General features: G+C 46.1%; 1 protein-coding gene across 4 annotated transcripts in view; it reads right to left on the minus strand.

Moving 5' to 3' along the window:
* The window catches only part of LOC144174682 (inverted formin-2-like), a 95,193-nt gene that overhangs the window by 741 nt on the left and 73,116 nt on the right, over nucleotides 1-21,336 (minus strand). For 2 of the 4 annotated variants that reach the window (XM_077703486.1, XM_077703482.1), the window contains exons 7-14: nucleotides 17,710-18,003; nucleotides 14,203-14,363; nucleotides 12,580-12,744; nucleotides 11,770-12,027; nucleotides 10,431-10,609; nucleotides 9,741-9,861; nucleotides 8,945-9,109; nucleotides 8,202-8,283 (exon numbers count right to left, since the gene is read on the minus strand). In XM_077703486.1, the coding sequence (XP_077559612.1) occupies nucleotides 8,202-8,283; nucleotides 8,945-9,109; nucleotides 9,741-9,861; nucleotides 10,431-10,609; nucleotides 11,770-12,027; nucleotides 12,580-12,744; nucleotides 14,203-14,363; nucleotides 17,710-18,003 (1,425 nt within the window). Of the gene's footprint in view, nucleotides 1-6,875; nucleotides 6,932-8,201; nucleotides 8,284-8,944; nucleotides 9,110-9,740; nucleotides 9,862-10,430; nucleotides 10,610-11,769; nucleotides 12,028-12,579; nucleotides 12,745-14,202; nucleotides 14,364-17,709; nucleotides 18,004-21,336 lie in introns of all 4 variants that reach the window. The other 2 variants (XM_077703484.1, XM_077703485.1) reach the window with 2 other exon arrangements.

Raw genomic sequence — 21,336 nt, forward strand, 5'->3', positions numbered from 1 at the left:
ACCTTTCGAGTGGTGTTTTTGCTCGAAGGAGCAAATCACCGGAAAACTCATGAATTCCGCATTTAACAACCAATTTTAATTGTTTTTCTTTGGTGCTCTTCAATGCACTTGATGCCATATTTTATGAAGACAACAGCGTGCCGACACATTTTTAAGTTACGGAATTTTGTAGGAGGAAAAGGAGACTGTCCGTGCACGTAAAAAAAATTATTTCTTGGCCAAAGGTCAGTTATTTGGAATTGTGCTATGTTCGTACAGGCAAAGGCATTACACACATCTTGCCCGTTATGGTCGTAATGACACCCTTTTCACACTTTTTGGCATGCCTTGCGTTTTGAGTTTATTGCGTATTGCACAAATTACATATCCTGTTTTTTTTAGCAATTAACTGCTTGCAGATTTGCTTAGTTCCGCTTCTTATTTGCATGTAACTGCATTGTAGAACATGTTATACTTCTTTTTCCCACCTATTTGTTTTTCCAGCAAAACTTACTGAGTGGAATAGTTAATTTTGTTTGAAAGATAGAGTTCACAAAATACAATAGTCCAAATGAATTAGCACTTATTTGTAAAATCTTGGAATTTGTAAAATCTAGTGCAAGTGCAGAATCATTGTTATTCATTCGTTCTTCATGCATGCCCTTTGTGCATGTCATTGAAAAATACGCATTAAACAAGCCCATATGCTTTCCTCTGCGCAATACTTTCAGATTTGAAGTCAGTCCTATGAAGAACTGAGGTACCGCACTACCTCAATAACTTGAAATTAATATGCTGCATTTCTTGTGGCGGCATGATTTATAATGCCTAATATGCGCACATTAAGAGTTAAAAAGTTATTATGCATGAATATTTTCTTTGCCCTACAAACTTGTGAATAATGAAACTTTGCGCTTTACTTAATTCACACTGTAACGATAAGACTATTGTGCCACGACCTCTATAAAATTACCAAATTAATTCCAGGATTAATTCCTCTGCTGAAAAATATTGGTAAGGGGAGAACATGGCAGTAACGTTAGTATGTACATACCCATGCGCACTCGCACGCACACACACGTATGCACACTACATGTATGTACATACATACACATGCATAAACAGGATTTTTTTGACATTACACCTGACTCCACTGTGACATTCAATGGTAGTAGTCTCTTCATTATCATAATGAGGCCGCTGGGGTTGTACATGTATGACCAGCAATTATCGTGGTATGTATTTGGTTCACGAGTGAACGCGCATACAACTGCGATCGCAGCTGCTCTGTGTACTGTAGCAAGGCATATCACTCTCCGCAACACCAAGGGTGATGGATGATGGCAGCAGAGTTGTTTATTCGGCAAGCATTTGTTCCTGGCATCAATCTCGGAACTGTACATGCACAAATGTGCAGGTAGCGCAGTACAAACCTCGGTCCAATAGCACGGATGCCTTTTTGTACAATCGGCATAAGCATGTACAAATATAACTGGTACAAGTAACATGCAAGCTGCATGCAGTTTGCATTCTTTTTTCTGATGTGTGGGCTTTCCGCCGCAGTCCGTCGTCAACCCACTCGCAAAGCAGGCAACAAACCCTAGGCTTCATGCAGACCTATAGCGCAGTCTACTTTAAACAGGTTTCACAATGTCTTCAATGGCCATTCACAATTTCTGAAGAATCCTTCTGCCATAAGCCTGGGTAACACACTGCCAAAGTCCAGGGTACTATCACTACATTTTTGTAATGAGATAGGGCCTTTGATTTTTATATTATCGGTTAGAGAGAACTCCTGGCTGCCTTTGTACCATGATTGCATAGTGATTTTCTGCCGCACCCGGTATGGCAACCTGTATGACATCAAGCTTTTCTTTAGGACACCCCATCAAACTGATTGGTTATTCCATGCCTCTATAACCTCCACAGTTGTAGGTTGCACTTGTTCACGTGATTTCTACGTTGTATCTGTGGTGCGCTTGTTTTTTTGCTGCATCGTACCATCGTGAACATCACTGATGCTTTACATTGTCTGATTGAAACTTGCTGGAGAAAGAAGAGGCCATCATAGTATCATATGCATGATTGGCACTCCCATGCACTTGAATTGGTCTTGTCCAGAAACAACGAAATAAGACATTCATAGTTGGCTCAGTTTCCCGAATGAACAGCCGTGTGAGTAGACTTAGAAGCTGTCATATTTTATCAGATTGTTTGAGGAACTTCACTCAGGAAGCTCTGTGTGAGGTTAAAGATAAGTATGAAGAAATGGAGAGCGATGTTGGACAAGCAGAAAGCCACACACTTAACCTAGGTAACGAAATGGTGGGTATATGTATCGTGGACAAATTGTCAGGGCTGATTTAAGGGGGGACACTACTCTTAAAGCAGCTTCTTTTAATTTTTAAGGAAACTCTGTGATACTTGGCAGCCTCGCTGCTTTTTTTCCACTGATTTCAAATATGGCATTATTTTTTGAGTCAGTCAATTAGTTTCCAAGATAATTAGATAATTAGTCATTTTTGGAGGAACAATAGACAAAAATGCTACTTACAGAACTGTAATCTCCATATTTCCTAATACTATGAACACTGGTGAGTGTAATAAGAGAATCAGTGTTTCGATACACCACTTGGAACTCATTAAACTTTGTTGGCACCAGTGGCAAGGAACCATCTCGAATGCCCATTTCTAACACCAAAGTTTAATGAGCTGTAAAATTAGCTCCAAACAGTGCATAAAAAAACTGATTCTCCTATTGCATTCACCAGTGTTCATAGTATTGCAAAATATAAAGATTCTGTAAGTAGCCGTTCTGTAAGTAGTTCTGTAAGTAGCATTGTTTTGTCTATTGTTCCTCCAAAAAAGACTAATTATCTAATTATCTTGGGAACTAATTGACTGACTCAAAAAATAGTGGCATATTTGAAATGAGTGGAAAAAAGCAGCGAAACTGCCAAGTTTCACTAAGTTTACTTAAAAATTAACAGAAGCTGTCCCCCCTTAAAAGACGAGAAAAGTTCAGATTAGAAGTACTATGCACTGTGGAGAGCATTCGGCAAGCACATATGAACAGCAGGATACCTGTCAGGATGCCTGTCGAAGGCTGTGTCTAGCGTTCCATCCAGACGGAATGATATGGAATGCTAAAGGCCCAAGCAGACGGAATGGCAGCTGTCGCTAAACTCCGTTCAGGGGAAATGCGCAGTGAGTGGATGTGAGCAGTCTTGATTTTTACACAACCGGCCAAACTGCTTCCACTGGCCAACTAGCCAGAATCACTGTTAATTATTCATCACCATTAATAATTACAGATGGCCGGACTAACACTTCTAGCTCTGTCTGGATGGAACTAAGCTGCTACCCTAAGCCCGCTTCACAATACACAATAAGAGCAGTCTTTCTTGATTTTTGCCCAACCAGCCAAACCGCTTCGTCTCACTGACTGGCCAGAGTCATTTTTAATTATTAATCACTTAATAATTACAGATGATTGGACGTAGCTCTAGCGATGACTGCGTTGGTTTTGGCTTTTGTGACCGGTAACGGTGCAGCCGGTTGAGTAAAAAATCAAGATCGACTGCTCTCACTGCATGAATTGTAAAGCGGGCGTTAAGTATAGCTATTACAAAATGTTAACCGCAGCAAAAAAAGAAAAAAAAAAACCAGCTTGGGGGGAATCGAACCCAGGACTACCATGTGCATGAGCAGAGGCGCAGCCAACAGCAAGCGCTAGTGTTGAATCAACTGGTTTTCATTCTGCCTGGACGGAACTCGACACACTTAACATTGGTTCCGTCTGGACAGAACTCAAGCATTCCTTATCGCTCTGTCTGAATGTAACACTAGCCACTGCCTTAAAAGAATAGTGTACAACCAATGTGTACTGCTATAGTGATTGATGAATAATGGGGCAGAGACTGACGCGTCTTACTAATGTGTTGAAAGACAACTTAGGTTACCCCAACGAGCCATGGAAACAAATATGATGCGAGTGACGCTTAGGAATAGGAAACAAGTATCTAGGATCAGGAATAAAATGCGGGTGGAAGGCATCCCAGCTCAAATTGAGAGAAAGAAATGGTCTCGAGCCGGGAATGTAATGTGGAGAACTGGCAACAGGTAACAGCTGGGCTATCGAAAGATGGGACTAAAAGTCGGGGAGGAAAATTAATTTGATGAAGAGATTAGATAAAATGCAGGGGAAAGATGGGATTAGGACGTCGCAGCTAGATAGGGGTGGTTGGAAGCATTGGGGAGAAGACTTCTTTGCAGTGCTGCCCTGACAAAGCTTTTACATTCGCAGTCATCAATGGCTTTCTATGCCTTCTTGACCACACCTGAATTGGAATAAAGTAAGCAAGTGTTTGCAAAGAAGATTTACTGGATATTAACTTCAAAGAGCAGCAAGCGTGCCATCGTACCAGCAAGTCTGAGCACTCTCACACCTCGGTTGAAGCTAACAGTGTACGTCAGTGTACGTAAGCCAACAAAATATTTTGCATTGGTGGGATGCGCATGGACCTTGGCTGCACGCATTGCAGAGTGGTGTCCAAACAGAATAGCACAAGTGCTGCTGCAAGGAATGATTTCTCTCGAGGTTACAAGAAGCCAAAGCCGATGAGAGCCCATAAATAGAAGGGTAAAGCATTCATGGTGCAGAGGAACTGGCACGGAGTTGTCGTCGGAAGAGTATTTGCATGTGCAGCACGGCCATTCTAACATTAGTGTATATGCACTGGGTCTCTTATTTGCCTGTCTTGAGCAGTTTTGAGCAGCTTCAGGACAGCCCAAGACGGCTCCCGTCACAGACATTCTATGGGCAAATAAAATGGGGAGCTGCTTTGGAGCCGTTATGAGCAAAATAGGCCTACTACCTATCAGATGCCTGTGCAGTGTCGCCATCTATATCATTATATGCAGCAGAAAGGCAGTGGGGTCAGGGTGTGATTGAGCAGGAAGCAATGAGTGGCGAGCCGACAGACAGCCATCACATATGCACAAAAAAATTTTCAAGACACACACACACAGCGCTAACCAAACATGTTATGGCAAGGTACTGCTAACGAGTAAGCAGCGTGAATTTTAGAAGTTCTGAAATACTATAGTTAACCACGCATGACGTCTTCAAAATGCTGCAAAGTATAATTCTTCAGATTTTAAAAAGGGCCTGTGAAGACATGGTGCACTTCTACAATGGAACCCCGCTGATACATCCCCCGGACTTACGGCGACCTGCTTCTTACGACGGACCACCGCGGTCCCGGCAAACGCCCCTTGGAAACAATGCATTAAAAACCCCGATGATATGACGCTCGGGTGCACGCGGTCCGCTTCGTACGACGTATCCTGGCGCGGATAAACCGGAGTTTTTCCCATATTTACACTGCTTCACCGCCTCGGCCCGACCTTCTTTATTCTCAACCCCCGTTTGACGCTGCTTGATGTGCAAAGATCTGCAGGCGGGCCAGACCACTTGCTGAACAGACGAAAGCAAGCAGGTGGGTACTCGTGAGTGGGAGTTAACGTTCCACTTCCCCACGCAGCAGTGGTAAACCAACGCACCAACCGCGAGTAGTCAAAGTTCAGGTGGCAGGAGGACTGTGAATTTGAAGCTCCAGTCAAGCCGTCAACGAACGCGAAAACACATGACGCAACCCCACGTCGGTGACGGAACAGCCACTTTCCCCGACCGCTCGATCCAAGTTTCTTCCTTTCACGACGCTCTCTCTTCCTATATCCCTGCTCTGTGCTCACAGTATCTTATAAAAGCCGCATTGTCACTCCGCTCCTTTCTTTCCTAGAGTGCTTCGATTCATGCGTGTCCGCCGCAAGGGGGAGATGCGTATAGGTTGGCACCGCCATTTTGGGTCACTCGCTGGCCGCCGCAGCAAGTCACTGTTACAAGATCGAGCTATAATTTCCTTCGCAACATGGCTTACTCGAGAAGTTTGGATCATCTTATCTATTTCGCGTTGCTGGGTCTTGTTTAAAACGAAAACCGCTATGTGTTGAGTACTTTGATCTAATAATGACTGCACAGTACGGGAACGTTCAAAGGGTGTCTCCATCATGTACGGCAATGCTGTTTTTTTTTTCATCTCCGCCCTGTACTATCGTTCGTTTCGCTTGGCCTTGGCAGTTTCACACTCGCATTTTCCCCTCTCCATTTGCTCGACCCCATCGGCCTCATCTCGCACGCGCAGGGTGCGAGGCTGGCGGGCTATAAATAGCGCCGAATGGCACGGGTGTAGCGCACGGCATTTGGCTGGCGGGCTAGCTCGGACACCATTGAGGGGAGGGAGCACAACATGGGCGTTGCTTTAATTTTAAATTTGGGATTTCAGCTAAAGGTTCGCAAATCACGTCAGAATGCACTAAATATAGTAGTTTAAATAAGTTCTTAGCCCACCTGTAGCGTGAAACAGTCTACTTGGCCGGAATTTACCCGCATCCTGGTCGTACGACGCTTTCTCACGGTCCCTTGAAAGTTGTATTATTGGGGTTCCACTGTAGTTGCATATTATGCGAGCAAAAAGAATTCTTTCCAACTGGAATATTGCGGCACTATCACTACCTCTGCTGTCCCTGCAGACAGATTCTGTGCCTGACGCAGACAGGGTTGCATTGTTTTGTGCTCCTTGATGAAGTAAAGGAAACATTTTACGAATGCTGTAAAGGTATTTACATTCAAATGTGGTCCTATATCACATTAGGTTGAACTACTTTATTTGTAACCCTTCACCACCCGTTTGTAAAATTGTAAAATAAATAAGCAGCTAGTGTGAGCAAGCATGCAACGCAGGCACAAAGAGAGATGAGTGCATGCTTCCATGCTGGAACACCTCCACCAGACCAGAGCAGGCTTAAGTTTTAATGAATTGTTAGTTTCATACGTTTCTTTGAAGCAGCTGCATCAGAAGCTGGAAAGACTGTGATGGCTTTGCGTCTGCTGGGAAACACAACACAGGACTTTACAATTTGAACAATACGAATTGAGGCTAAAAAAAAAAAGTGAAACAGAGCAAAGCAGCAGCAGAGATTTGCGTGGGCACTTGCTGCTTGTTTGAAGGTGAATACGTGTAAAAGAGCAGCAGTGCAATGTCAAGCAGCAGTAAGTGACAAAACAAAACAGAAAGCAAACAAAACAAACGTTAGTTTCCAGCATCGTGCTTTGCACTTGCATTCAGCCTGCATGATATGCAATCAGTTATATTTCAAATTACATTTCAACGTCCGAGCAGGGCGCCGTAAGCACATTACGGAAAACTGGCCAAAAGATATCAATATTAGAAGCAGGTTTGCTGCATAATTTATTCATATGGAGTTCTCACTCTGCTGTCAGTGGGGCTAGCTTGCTTTGTTTTCCTTAAAGTTGCCCCTCTTTCGATATTTTCAGTCCCTTCAAGCTTCATTCACCCAATATATTTTTTACGTGCATCCTACTGCAAGGTATGCACACCATTAGTGCACCTATAAGCCTGTGTTTTTATTCTGGTGGTGTGACTGACCTCAACTGTCTTGGATTTGTGGTTGAAGTCTTGTATATGAACACACCTTTCCACCGACGGAGCACCACTAGTGAGCAGAATTAAGTTTGGAGCAAGTAAGAACTCTTGGACTCTACTCTTGTGTGCTTAAACAATACACCTAGACAGTTAACAATACTACAAGAGATCTTCAGTAGACAGAAGTAATAAAATAGTGGTGCACTATGCATACAGTAATCTCTAAAACAGACAGCTCTGGCAAGCATAAAATATTGAGTATGCGATAGCATGTCTTGAAGGTGTGTTTCACTACAAGGCAAAGCAAGGACCTAAAATATTCCGGTTTCGTTCACCAGTAAATAGGCAAATTTTCACAATTACCTATTATTGCATCGATTTAGTGCAATTTGCCATAAGCTTGCAGGCCTTACCTAGGTTCTGTTGCTTTTATATAGACAACTTCCGAATATATATCTTAAAACAAATAAATCTGCTTGCTTGAACAACCTATAATATTCGTCCAGACAAACATCGGGCTCGGAGTGAAAATAGTGTTCAGTTTTTTCTTTCATAAAATGAGCCAAATTACATCAAAGTGATGGGAATGGTGGCAATACAGATGAGCTAAACACTCATTTTCATGGTACAGATCAATGCTGCTTTTCCCTGGACTATGCGTGTAGTGCTTCGTGGTTTCCGAATAGGAGGTTCTTGAGGGCCAGCAGCACATACCTGACTTGCCCTGTGCTGTGCTCAGCCGAGTGACTTTGAGCCTCTCTGCACGTTCCTCTAGCTGCCGCCGCTCCTCGTTTTCCTGCGGGCAGAAACCACTGGTCGTCAGTATAGCTGAAGTCAGCAGAAATCAGCCTGTGTGCACTGAAAATATTGATATGTCCAGCTGCAAAACATATGTTGATTTTGTATGTGCAAATTGTAAATGTGTTAATGTGTGTGCTTTTAATGTGGGATAGGCAAAAAGGTAGTCCATTTTAAGGTGTGTGCACATTCGCCCTGTCCCACTGTCCATGCACCCTTGCTCTGGCCGGGATCTCGTAGTTTATGCACAGGTCATCTATGGGTGCACTCCTGCATCCATTCCTACCACCGCTTCTTTACTGCTTTTGTTCCATTCGTTATGGCTCCTGTCCTGGTGATGACCTCATGGCTTGTACATTGTTTCAGAAACTTTTACACAAACAACACTCCTTTGAAAACAATGGTAGGTTCAGCACTTCTGCGTGATACTGAAAATGAAGCAGTCGTTAAAATGTGGTGATGTGTAAGTGTAAAGATGCCACAGGAATTTCCTGAACTGTCCCAGTGGGGAACCCAAGGGTGCACCCCTCCCTTGGGTCTCAGCACTGCCAGACATCATGCAGTCTTCATCCCCAGTTGGCGCCTTAACAATTTCCCCCTTGTCTTCCTGCCCACAAAGGGCCACTTTGGATACGCTGCCACTGTAGTCGGGAGCCCACCTTTTGTGCCAGCTTGACCTTCTCGCAGAAGTTGTTGAAGATGTGGAGGCACTCCTCGACTGAGAAGCGGCTCTCCTCCTCGCAGAAGTGCTCCGCCAGCCTGCGCGAGAGCTGGCCAATTTCGTCGAAACTTGAGGACAACTCGTTCAGCTGCGCCTTGGCCCTCTGCAAGATGGCAGTCAAGAAATGGGGCACACTCACTCCACGATGCCAACTGCAATGCCAGTGCACTCTCGCAGCTCAACATAACTACCCGGAAATGCCTATATTTCAACGGAAGCTTTCCCCGTCAGTACCCTCTAAGAATCTGAAATTTTGGGCAAACATTACTTCAGGCTGTGCATGCTGGGATTTTCATCTCTGCCATCCCAGCTTCAGGCCACTTTACATTCCCGGTCACACAAAATGTTTTTACATCAATTGCCGCCTTATTTTATGCATATAGGGTGCCGCTGAAAGCACTGCTTTCTAAGGATGTTTTAAGGCACCACGATAAATCAAACATCTCCATTGCATAATGTGTCTTATGTTATGAAGACCTTCACATACCGGCGATCGGTACAAAAAGTTGTATCAACTCCCACCCCCAAATTGACCAATTATGGCACGGCTGCAAAGTGAAAGATGGTCATCTAAAAGCATTCGGGTACTCTAAAACTGTGGAAGAGAAGAATGCATTCCGCACTATGCCATTGAACAATACTCGTTTTTATGACAGCGAGAAAAACAAAACTCAGTCGGGCGAGCTTCACCAAAATAGCAGAGAGCAGCTACAAAGCCAGGGTGTTCAGCTTACGTCCACAAACCCGCTGAAGTGGCGCTTGAAGTCAGCATCACCCTGAGGCAGCTGCTTCTCAAGCCTCGAGATGCCGTTAGAGAGCTGCTTCAGCTCTGCCCGCATGCCATCTAGAGATAACCTGCATAGAAAAAGAATGGCGACTGAAGTATGCATTTACAAGCCGAGTAGGAATTGTCCAACAAGCTTGCCATGACTGAGATGCTTGGAAGAGTGACTACAGTGAATTCTTAATTCGCTACTGTCTCTGCCCAAGCCAAAGTAAATTTGTAAGAATTTTTTCAGGAGCCAGAAATTTCATTTATTCATTTTTGTTGAACAAGAAAATTAACTTGCTAACGTAGCCAATATTAATTACTGCTTATAAAACAAGTATGGTGGGCTGAACAATGGCATTATGGTAGTAGAAATATTTCAGTTTCACGCGGCTATTTCTCAGTGGGACGAACGAGGTGAACCCTGGCTCGTAAGGCCATGGTAGATTTTCTGGTGGTCGGCCGTGATAGTCGGCTGCACTATGAAAAAATGTTAACTTTCTCCTCGACTGGGAACACCGTGGGCAGTGTGCTCATCAACTTCTCGTGACTAATCAAAGCTTTGTTGGAGCAAAAAATTAGGGCCATCTGCAATTGGATCACAGGCTTTAAGCGCACACAGTCGCGTCGAAAGGTGGCAAGACAGGTGGCATACTTGGAGCACTGCGCCAGGTGCCGGAGGTCCTTGGTGAAGGAGAGTGTCTGCGCCTGCTCCTTCTCAGCGATCTCGACTAGGAAGTGGAGCAGCGTCATGCGGGGCTTGTTCGACCGCGTCTCCAGCAGCTTGGGGAGCGTGTTCAGCCGGAACCCAAATGCGTTACCCGCGTAGCTGCCCTGCAGTTGGTCAGTGGTACGGTCAGTGAGACCGCATAGATGTGCCACCACAGCAGAGGCTCCAACTCAGCCACAGTGGCCAACTAGAATGCATAGTACGCTTTGCATGCGTGCAAAAAGAGCCTCAAGGAAACTGTTTCCAGTAGTGACTTTTAGTGGTGGTTCCGAAGCACCTTGTCTACTTTCATCTACTTCAGAGATGCAGAACAATCAGGCACAGATCTTTGTGAGGCAACAATCTCGAGGCACTTCACGTCAGCACTGTGACAACTTCATGGCTGCAACAATGCGCAAAGCTGTGCACCCTCTACAAGCAAACCATAACCGAAAAGCCAGACACACAAACTGTTGTTTAGTTTAACAACCTGGCTTAGTTTTGTGTTGTGGACTGTTGTGGCTTTATTTAAACAGTTTCATCTGGATGACCAGGCCTGAGGTGCAATGCATTCCCCTGTTTTCACGCCAATAATAGGCTGCTGGCACTTTTCATTGAGTGCCAGCAGCCAAGTTCCAAGGTCAATGCCAACCTGTCGACCAGGAAGCACAACGGCCCCAATGACAATGCATAGGACATTTATGCATGGCCTGGGAAATCCATTCCAGCGGGCTAACGGCAATCTTCTATGGCTGCAGCCAGCGCCCTGTTATCGCCGCACGCCATCCAGGTGATGTCCGCGGCCACGTCAGCGCTCCCGCCATATGCGTGCCGCGATTACACTTATAACGAAGTTTGGGTATATTGAACAAATTGAGTGTGATGGTAGAATTTGTTAAAAGTGGGCTTGACTGTAATTGGCTCAGCGTGCACTCGTCGGTAGGTATTTATGAGGAACATCTGCTTTTGGCAGCACATCCTCTGTTCCCTGCACTGTGCAAAAACAAATGTGAAGTGACATGCACTTGCTGAGGTGATGAGCCCCTTAGGGCAATGTTTTGCCTTTTCAGGAATACTAGTACTCGCTGCTCCAAGTACCAAGCACTGTTGCTGCGCAGAATCTGTGCTTGATAATGCTTGATTTAGTCATGCATAACTAGGAGAGGCAAAGCTACCATAGCTCTCGCGTACATTCTCGTCCAATGCAGTTTAGCTTTTTCTGTCGCAGGCTAAATTAAAGATATAAGACACAAATAAGATATAGGTGGGAGAAGGGGGGGCCCACCGAGTTGATGAAGTTCCCGGTGATGAGTATGAGCTTGAGGAACTCCTTGAGGCTGCGGTTGGTGAGTATTTCCTGGCAGACGCCAATGTAGTTGGCCACCTGCGGCCGGAGGGCCTCGATGCTGGGCGTGAACTCCTCCATCTGCAGCATGCCGTCCACGTAGAGCTTGTGCTGCCGCAGGTCGCCCAGCATCAGGAAGAACTGCTCTGCCGGGCCCAGCTTGCTCCGCTCGCCCGTGTACGAGCGCAGCATGCTCAGCTGGGACACAACACAGCGCGCAGGTATGGAAAAAAGTGCTGTCAGGGTTCGCTTCACAACAAACTGGGCCCACAAAGTTAAATAAAGAAGCAATATTTATGATTTCTAAGCTTGACTAGTCGCTGCAGCTTTTCCACACAAGCATTGCCTTCCACAATTGGTGAAGTGCAGGCAGCATGTCTGTCTTGGTAATCGTAGAATACGATGCAAGCTTGGGTCTAAGGAATATTTACGTCACCCGTGCATTAGAATGCATTGTCGCCATGACCAACTGAACGAAATGAAGATGTTATGATCCCTCAGAGCAATATTTTGTATGAGGGATGTGCCAAACAGTATGTTGTCATACGCTTGCATTTCCTTCATGTTAGTACATGGGCCCAGGAAGCACAGGCAGAAGCTTTAGCCGGTGTTATTCAGGCATGCATGCGAGAACCCACTCCTGGTGTAGCCGAAGGCACAGGCAGTGCCGTGGGAGGACATAGCGCAGTAAGCTATCTAGTATACACACCTCTAGACAAATGGTTCACAACGGGCGCCTGTGTTACTCACCTCATCTGGTTCTGGCAGGATCTTCTGAAGCGTGCGCAGGCGCTCTGCACCAAACTCCGCAGACTTGCAAGAGCGAAGCATGGAGACAATTTCTTCGGGGCCGGACTTGAACTGCTTGAGGAAGATGCAGACGTTGAGGCTCCTCTTGCCTTCCAGCAGACTGAGCTGCATGGAAAAAGGGACAACTGGCTTCACTTTTCAGCAGTTTCAAAGTGGCTTTTTAGTAGCATCAGCGAGTGGGCAAACTGGTAACCAAAATTGTTCATATAGGGAGCTGCCACACACCATACCAAACAGTGACAGCATGGCAAATACTAGCTACCTGGTACTTATGGTTAATTCATGCACCTTGGAGTAGATTATGTGTTCTGTTGGCGTATTAAATGTGACAGCATTGGTGGGCGTGGTGCTGGGCCCACAGCTGCGTACATAAAAGAAGAAAGATTCTGCTGCTCTTTGGTAGAAGATAGATTCTGCCAAACAGCAGTAAAAATGATTGATTGATTGTGGGGTTTAACGCGCCGACGCAACGCAGGCGATGAGGCGCGCCGTAGTGGAGGGCTCCGGATTAATTTTGACCACCTGGGGATCTTTAACGTGCGCCGAAATCTCGAACACACGAGCGTTTTTGCTTTTCGCCTCCATCAGAAAAGCGGCCGCCGCGGCCGGGAATCGAACCCGCGACCTCGTGCTCAGCAGCGCAACGCCTTGGCCACTGAGCCACCGCGGCGGGTAAACAGCAGTAAAAAGAAAGGCTGCCACCACCCTCTTTCACATGAACACTTTCTCACATTCAGAATCTAGGGAGGCCCGAAGAAATCGGCAAAATTGGGCTCTGAGCTACATGCACCCGACAAGCAAATGTACACAGTCATAAGGGCTGCCAAAAAAAAATGTTATTGCAATTGAAAAATCGGGTCGCTTCCTTCTGCCACAAGAGAATGGCAGTTGGGAGTTGAAACAGGCGATGGATTATCCGAGTATGACGTGTGCACATAACTGACCGAATCACTGGTACAACACGACAGGGAATTCTGACAGACTCAAAAATAAACTTGTTACTAATACAACGAAAATCATTACCATGTCAAGCACGGCACTGAGCAGAGACTACAAGCTGACTTCTGTTGAGCCCTTTGCACATTCGTCATTTTGGCACCTGGGGGTTCTGTGCAGTCACCTCCATTCCATCGTTTCCCTATATGCTACCCAGTCTTTTCACGCCATCGCATACTGATGGCGCTATTTTGCTCCACAAAGGTACTGACTGAGATGTATGCTTTTTTGCATAACTAAACCATATAGCTGTGCAGCTTGTTAAAGTGAACTTGCAGAAAACAACAACAACAACAAAAAAGCCATGGTGAAAAAAAAATAAGACTGAGGCAAATTTGCAATGCAGTCGAGCCCGCTTACAACGAACACATCGGGAAACTGAAATCGGTTTGTTACATCCGCTTTTCGCTATATATGGACACAAAATCTATGTATACAAATGGTAACGGGAAAACGAAGATTTGTTCGTTATGGCCGTTATTTCGTTAAAACCGGGTTTGCTATAGGCGGGCTATACTGTATGATTAATATCACACGAAGAGAAACACAATGTGGAGTACAGCTTACCAAAGCGGGCTCCCTCTTTTTCTTGTCAGGCGGTGCCTTTGGCTGCGCAATGATGGTCGTCTTCTGGCAGAACAGCTCTTCCACCTGCTTGAAGTTGAGCTTCCTCTCGACGTTCTCCTCCTGGGCTTCCTTAGTGACATCGCTCCAGATGCTCTTCCCACCTGACGAGAGAAAGAGCGAGGGGCAGTGTTGGGAGCAGCCGCGAGGCTTGCACGTGTGAACAAAATGCCTTTCACTAATACCGAGCTCAATGCGACTCCTGTGCTCTAATGACCGGTATTTAGCACTCCACCTGAGTCTGCTAACACAGCATTGTATCTCCGGCAAATAGGCAGCTTATGCAAGTTAGCATTTATACGTAATAAGAGTGTGTGAATATTAAGTGAACAAATAACCCTATTCGGCTTCAAATCGGATAGCACTGTTCGACAACTTCGATTATTTCCGAATTATTTCAAAGTTCAGAAACTTAATGGACAGTTGATTGTTTTGATGAACTCATATTTGAAATAAATAGGCCTTGTTGAAACGACAAACACGTGAGAAAAAAAAAATTACCATTCCTTTAAAGGGACCCTGCAACACTCTTTGAGCAGTGCAAGTAAACCTGCGCGACGTTTAGATTACACTGCCAGGAATACCTGAGCCAAATATTACACGTTCACGTGAAGCGGTGAGCGCGCAAATCGATGTGAAAGACGCGGAAAAACCAACCGCTCTCTCTTCAGTTGTCCTCATTATGCATGGCCTAAGGGACGTCACATAGGCCATGGCTGTCCGATCGGCTGTCACTGGTCAACTTCGCGGCTAGATTCTCCCATTTCCGTCGTCGTCATCGCTGTGTACGAACTTCTTCTATGCCTGAACCTGTAGGCACAGTTTTGCCGCTTCTTTTGTGTTTTGAGTGCGCGCGGAGTTTGAGTGATGAGCTCAATACTTCCCTTTCAACAGGACCACTCGACTACAAACGTTTATTGCTTCAAAAACGCCCTACCAGCCCTAGCGCGCACTTGAGAGCAGGCACCCATGCCTGCTTTTTTGTGGCACCAGACCGGAAATAGGCCCCTCCTCGTTGCGGAGAAAAGGAGAAAACTACCCGGCATGTGATATATCGAAGGGCGCCGAAGAGAACGCCGCGAGCCGCCCCCCTCTCCGGGAGAGAGCGCGCAGTTTTCGTCGCGTTGTGCGCGGTCGAGTTGAGAGGGAACGATTATGCGCGATTTCTCATCGCGCGTAGTTTCGTTAATTCTGAACGGATTTTCATAATTCTTGCGGGAGGAGTTTTCTGGGGCAGTAGACTTTATCCCAAAACACATTACTAGTAGTCGATGGCAAGTGTTGCAGGGTCCCTTTAAAGAAAGTTGAGAGAACCGCGAAAGCTAAAAGTGCGTCCAGCCGTCGCTGAAAGTACGTTGAATCGATTGTCAAACCTGCGACGAGCCCATGCGACGATTTTTCAATCACTAAATAAACCATAGAATGATTTACATGTGCACCGATGCGTGGTTTATGGAATAAAGGTAGGCTATTTTACTCCTTCAGAATCGATGCGTGTATTGTCTTATGTAGAACCGTTACTTTTGAGCGATTTTGAAGCAACCGTTTGGACACAAGGGAAGCCTGGTTTTACGCACGTACCCAGCTGTGTCCAGAAATCTTATCAGATCTTTTCGGTCCACCTATTGGTCTTTGGGGAAGTGCATTAGTTTTTTCACGGGACGTTATCAATCCCATTAAGAAAGCTTTCGCTTTATTATATTCTAGACAACGAGTTCGAACTACATGGGCGCCGAACATATCGCTCCTGAGCGCCGCCGCAAATATGCACCGGCTTCCTCCGCTAGCGGCGACAGGCTTTCCTGCAAAGCACCGGTGACGTGCGGCTAAAGGGCGAGATAGGAGGCACCTACGGAGCTCGTTTTATATCATTGGCATTGGGCCAATTACACGCCGAGCTTCTCTTTTCGCATCCTGATTACATGGTCGCGCTCAAGCTACCCCTGAAAACACTCTGATAAGAAATCCCATAGCTGCGCACTGTCAGTCCTCAAGCCCCTAGTTTTACGATGGAATGATGGGCAAATGTGATCTTTTTTTTTTTATCTGCTATGTCCTTTCTTCCTTTTTTTTCTGCAAAGTTCATAAAAAAAACGATTAACTTGTCTAGCTTCGCGCTTGTCAACGAGACAAAGCTTTGACAAGGCGTTCACCATCGGGCACTTGCGCCATTAATTTCGGTTAATTTCAACTCTTTACACTCTTCACATTGCGTTTAAGTTAGTCCTGAAGTGCCCTTCGCGTACATACTAGAATATTCACAGCGCAAGTGTGTTTTTTGTTGTTGTTGTACTTGTTCACGCGTTGTTCGTACTAAGGGGCCCACGAGCGAATGCAAACACACAGTAAGAGCATGCGTGCGAGGGTTTTTCACACCGAGATTTAATAGAAGTGACTTGAACGTTGACGGAAGTGCCATTGAAGTTTTCTCTTAAAGGAGAAATAATCGCAGCTTGTCAGCCAAATTAGAATTGGTGAATCGGCCGCGAGCTTGCTTCTAGCGGCAGCCAATTCCTTGGGTGGGTGTCTCGAGACTAACGACGTGACAAGCAGCACCAACTGCGTTGTACAAGCTAAGGGTTCCGGATGAATTACCACACGGCACTCACGTGTGGTAACGTCATCATGTGCATCCGCATGCACATGACGCGTGGCAGCCAAAGAGGACGCCACGCCGGCGCCTACACCTGTTCGCAGCCAATGCATACCGCGTTCGGTCGCAGGCACGACCGGCTTTAGTCGTGGTTACAGGTCCATGGTGCGGCCGTGCGGCATAGCCAGTGGGGACGTTACGCTGGCGCATGCCAGCGCTTCACAGCCAATGGGATGACATCTGTTTGTGGTTATGTTAATGTATCAGCCAATAGGATTGTTTGGCACCACAATAGGCACGCCGACGCCGAATACGGACTCGGGGAAACGGCTCTGGCTGATGTTCGAAATCACGTATTTCAAAACAAATTATACCTCACTTTAATGCTAGGATAGCTTGCAGTTTTTATGTCGAGAAATGTGAGCCCTCTACTACCGTAGCTATTCGACGCACGGGAAAACAGCGGTAAAATGAAGTTTCAATGCGATTTTTTGGCCGCTGCGATAAAACGATCGCAAGTTTCACTGCACGCATGGAATGCAATCGATCGGACGCACTTCAACGGGTTAGGTGAATGCGTGCATAATCAAAATTAAATAAGGAACGCGATTCCCTTGTGCGTTGATGAGACCTTTTTGCCTTATACACTCTGGAAAGGACGTTCTGTGATTGGACAGTGCTATAGGCAGTCGGCAGGTTGATCTTAGCTCAAAAAAGACTTGGAGATACTTTCGCCACCTTCCCGTTCCAGCATGCCTTGATCGGCAGACGCATCCATGCGAAACAATAACCAGCATATGCCAAGTGAAATTCAATAGTGGTAGTAGTGGTACGCGCCCGAGAGGAGGGTGGCTTACCGCAGACCAGGGTGTCCGGCACCTTGGTCCAGTTGAGCGTCTTCATCTTCTGCTGCGGCTTGGGCAGCGTGTGGAAGGGTCCCGGAGAGACCGCGCTGCGCGGCTCCGCCTTCAGCTGGTCCGTTTTGGAAGAAGTTTTGGTGATGAGCCCGTCGCCATGTGGACTTTGCATCGATGGAGGTGGCGGCGGTGGTGGAGGAGGGGGAGGGGGCGGTGGAGGAGGGGGAGGAGGAGGGGGCGGCGGTGGCGGTGGTGGTGGCGGTGCCGCAGGTTGAGCGGGTGGGGCGGCCGGTGCTGGCACGAAAAAAAAAAGGCAGTTGGAAGAGGGCTAGTTAGGGGCATGTGATTCGATCGGTTATGTGACAATTTCAGTTATGTGGCAATACTTAAAACTGACTCCGACAATGAAAGTTTACAAAAACAAAGACATCTCAGCTCTGCTATGAAAGCCTTGTTTACACGTCTGTTTTTGTAAACCTTCCTTTTCGGAGTCGGTTTTTAAATATTACCATGCGTGTTCCCCGACCAGTGGGATTACGTCTACCTCTTGATTTAATTTCAGTTATGTGTAACTTAAAGGGGCCCTGCAACACTGCCGATAAACGCTTTCAATCTTTCCTTCGTGGCATAGGCACAGCGAAAGATATATGTTATCGCCACGCAGGATGGCCCTGCGTGCTAATGATTGATGTTGGGCTAGTAGAACACAACTTATTCGAAAACAGCGTGGAGACTATATACGTGATCAAAAAAGTGACAAACACCAGCACTCGCGTCCGCCACTTCTTTGGTCGAGCTGTTTTTGGGGATGGCGCTGCATGATTTGCTCGTTGTATGGCAAATATACGCCATCCAGTTCTCGTTTTGCTTTTGTCGCGATTTTGTTTCACGTGACTTGAAACTGAAAGGAACCCAGCCAATCCTTGGCTGCAAATAGCTCATATGAAGTTATTCAAGTGCGCAAACTCAAGTATACCGGAAAAGCGAAAAAAAAATTCAGCAAGTTTCTAAGTTACCTGATGAGCGTCTGAAATAATTCACGACTCCCTATTTAAGTGCTGCATGCACTTATTGACTACGTTATAGAAGCTTTTCCGGTTTTAATAACTCGAAAAAGAAAGTTTTGGGGGTCTCTTTTAGTTGTCTTCATTCAAAAGTAGTCCAATTAGCGCAACAAAATGAATAAGCAAGTAGTAGTTGAGCATAAACAGAGGCGTTGTTCCGCGATATTGCGCCGCCGCTCGGTTTCTGGTAGTACACGCTTTGGCCAATATTTAAGGCCAGGAAGGCTCGCTTGACGCCAATGCCCATTGACTGTTGCCGCATGACGCCAGATATTGAGACCCGACCTAGAAAATAACAGTATTGTGTTTGGATGTTCACCTTCTGCGCTTATTAATTCTTAGGCATAAGTCCAGTACAAATGGTCACGACGGAGATAATGGCTCAATTCGTACCTTACGCGTGCGCAGTGCCATGTATGTGCATTACACCGGTATCAGGGGGACATAACAAGAAAGTGTCACGTTAGCGATCCTTTTTCCATACAAAATGAAGTACAGGAAAGCAGTGCACCGGCTGTATAGTTTATCAAACGTGTACCCTCAGCGGATAACGCGGATGCCCGTAGAATGCTCACAAAGGAAGTCAAATAAAACCTTCACTCCAAGAAGAAACCATGGACACGGACTTGTTGCAATCGTTTGCTGCTCGTTTTAACATCAGAAACGTACGAAATAAGCAACCCATTACGCGCGAAAGCAGACACTACAGCCTGTGTACAGTCAGGAAAGCATGCCAGGACAAAGTAACGTCACACTTGACAATGCTCATTTGCAAAAACGCCCATGTGTTTGAGATTTAGACACACTTTAAAGATCCCCAGGTGGTCAAAATTAATCCGGCGTGCCTTATCGCCTATGTAGCGTCAGTGCGTTAAACTTTGATTGATTGATTGATCGCCTACGCGCTGACGCAACGCAGGTGATGAGGCGTGCCGTAGTGGAGGGCTCCGAATTAATTTTGACCACCTGGGGATTGACGTGCGTCGAAATCGGCGCACGTTAAGTGCAAAGTACTTCGTGCTTTGTGGAACATGTTTTGTCCATGTACTTTGTGCAAGGGGCAAATAAAATAAATCTGTCAGTCAATGCTCATTTCTGCCGCTGACTTGTCCCTCGATAAGGGGCAAGTGACGATAACAATCGTACGCCTTCATCACTGGAATAGCGGCCTTCATCCTTCTATTAAAGGTTCCGCCTGATATGAATGCTCGCTCAGTTCCTTGAGGCTGTAAGAAAGCCTCCAGGAAGGAGACTACTCGAACATGACTATTAACTATACGAAGGGTACTCCGATAGGGAGGGGTATACAAAAGGGCAAGTGACAGTGGAGTCCCGATTGCCATTTCCCACGCCAGTGGTTTTCAGACGGGGGTCCGCGGACCCCATGAGGTCCGCGAGGGCATTTCTCCGCGAAGCACTCCCATAACCCTCCCACCCCATTCATATCTTTTTTTTTTCTTTTTTTGCTAAACACTGCTGGAAATGCGAAAAGGTGGCTTTGCTGCGTGACTTAAATGTACGTTTAATTTCTCCGCGTAGGCCAAGCTTTAAGGTTGGCTTTTTGCACGACACAAAAGCTATGCGGAAAAGCCAGACACGCAAAAGGCCGTGTGACTCCTGCTGCGAGAGCAAATTGTTCGGTAATATTACGCCCATAAGCTCAAGAGCCAGACAACAGGCAGGCATTGAATAAGTATGTTGGCGACTCTAGGTGAAAGTGCAAATTGTTTGACGCTATCAGACGATCAACATTAGTTCATCGTGGGGCAGGGGCGTAGTTTGGGGGGGGTGGGGGGGAGGAGTATATAGGTTTCAGAACGCCCCTAATCGCCGCATATCCCCCATTTCCAGTCTTTTTTATTGCTTACACGCCAAATTGATATATTAATATGTAAAAACGAAAAAAATGACAAGAATGAATAATGATTCTAACAATGTTTGAGACAGGCTTTCTGTTTAGATTTTTTTTTTTTTAACCGATGGCATATAACACTCCCCTCCGGAAAATATTTATGGCTACGCCACTCTTGTGGGATCCCCCCATCACTTTTGCGAGCCCGAAAAGGGTCCTCGGCACATTTGAAACCGCTGGGCACGCGAAAGTTATGTCATGTTTTCTTATCTCCTGTGCCGCCTTTCTGCAACTCGTGCAGCGAGATGGCAGAGCCAGGCAGACAATGGTCGCCTCGCGTCAAATCCTTCAAAAGACACCGCTGTTGTTACGAATCAGCTGTTATGCGCCTCATTACTTGTCGCCGACGCTTCATTCGCGTGCGTTGCCCAGCGGCGCAAACAGAGCCACGAAAACGGAACCTACAGAGCTGAGCAGGTTGCGACTGGCTGTAGAACATATGGCATGGCGCTGCTATTGCGTTCTTTGTTGTTGTTGTTATTGTTTTTGTTTAACACGTGAGCATTACTTGGCTCAGTTGACCAGATCAGTCAATCTAGAAATCAAAAGTCAAAATTTCCGTAGGCTGAGTAAGTCCAGAAACCGGCGCTTAAATTCTCATTGGCTGAGTGAATCCAAAAACTCTTCCGAATTCCAATTGGTTGGGAGATC

The sequence above is a fragment of the Haemaphysalis longicornis genome, unplaced genomic scaffold (assembly GCF_048455015.1).
Source record: "Haemaphysalis longicornis isolate Haplotype H1 unplaced genomic scaffold, Haemaphysalis longicornis Haplotype H1 scaffold_3, whole genome shotgun sequence".
Taxonomy (NCBI): domain Eukaryota; kingdom Metazoa; phylum Arthropoda; class Arachnida; order Ixodida; family Ixodidae; genus Haemaphysalis; species Haemaphysalis longicornis.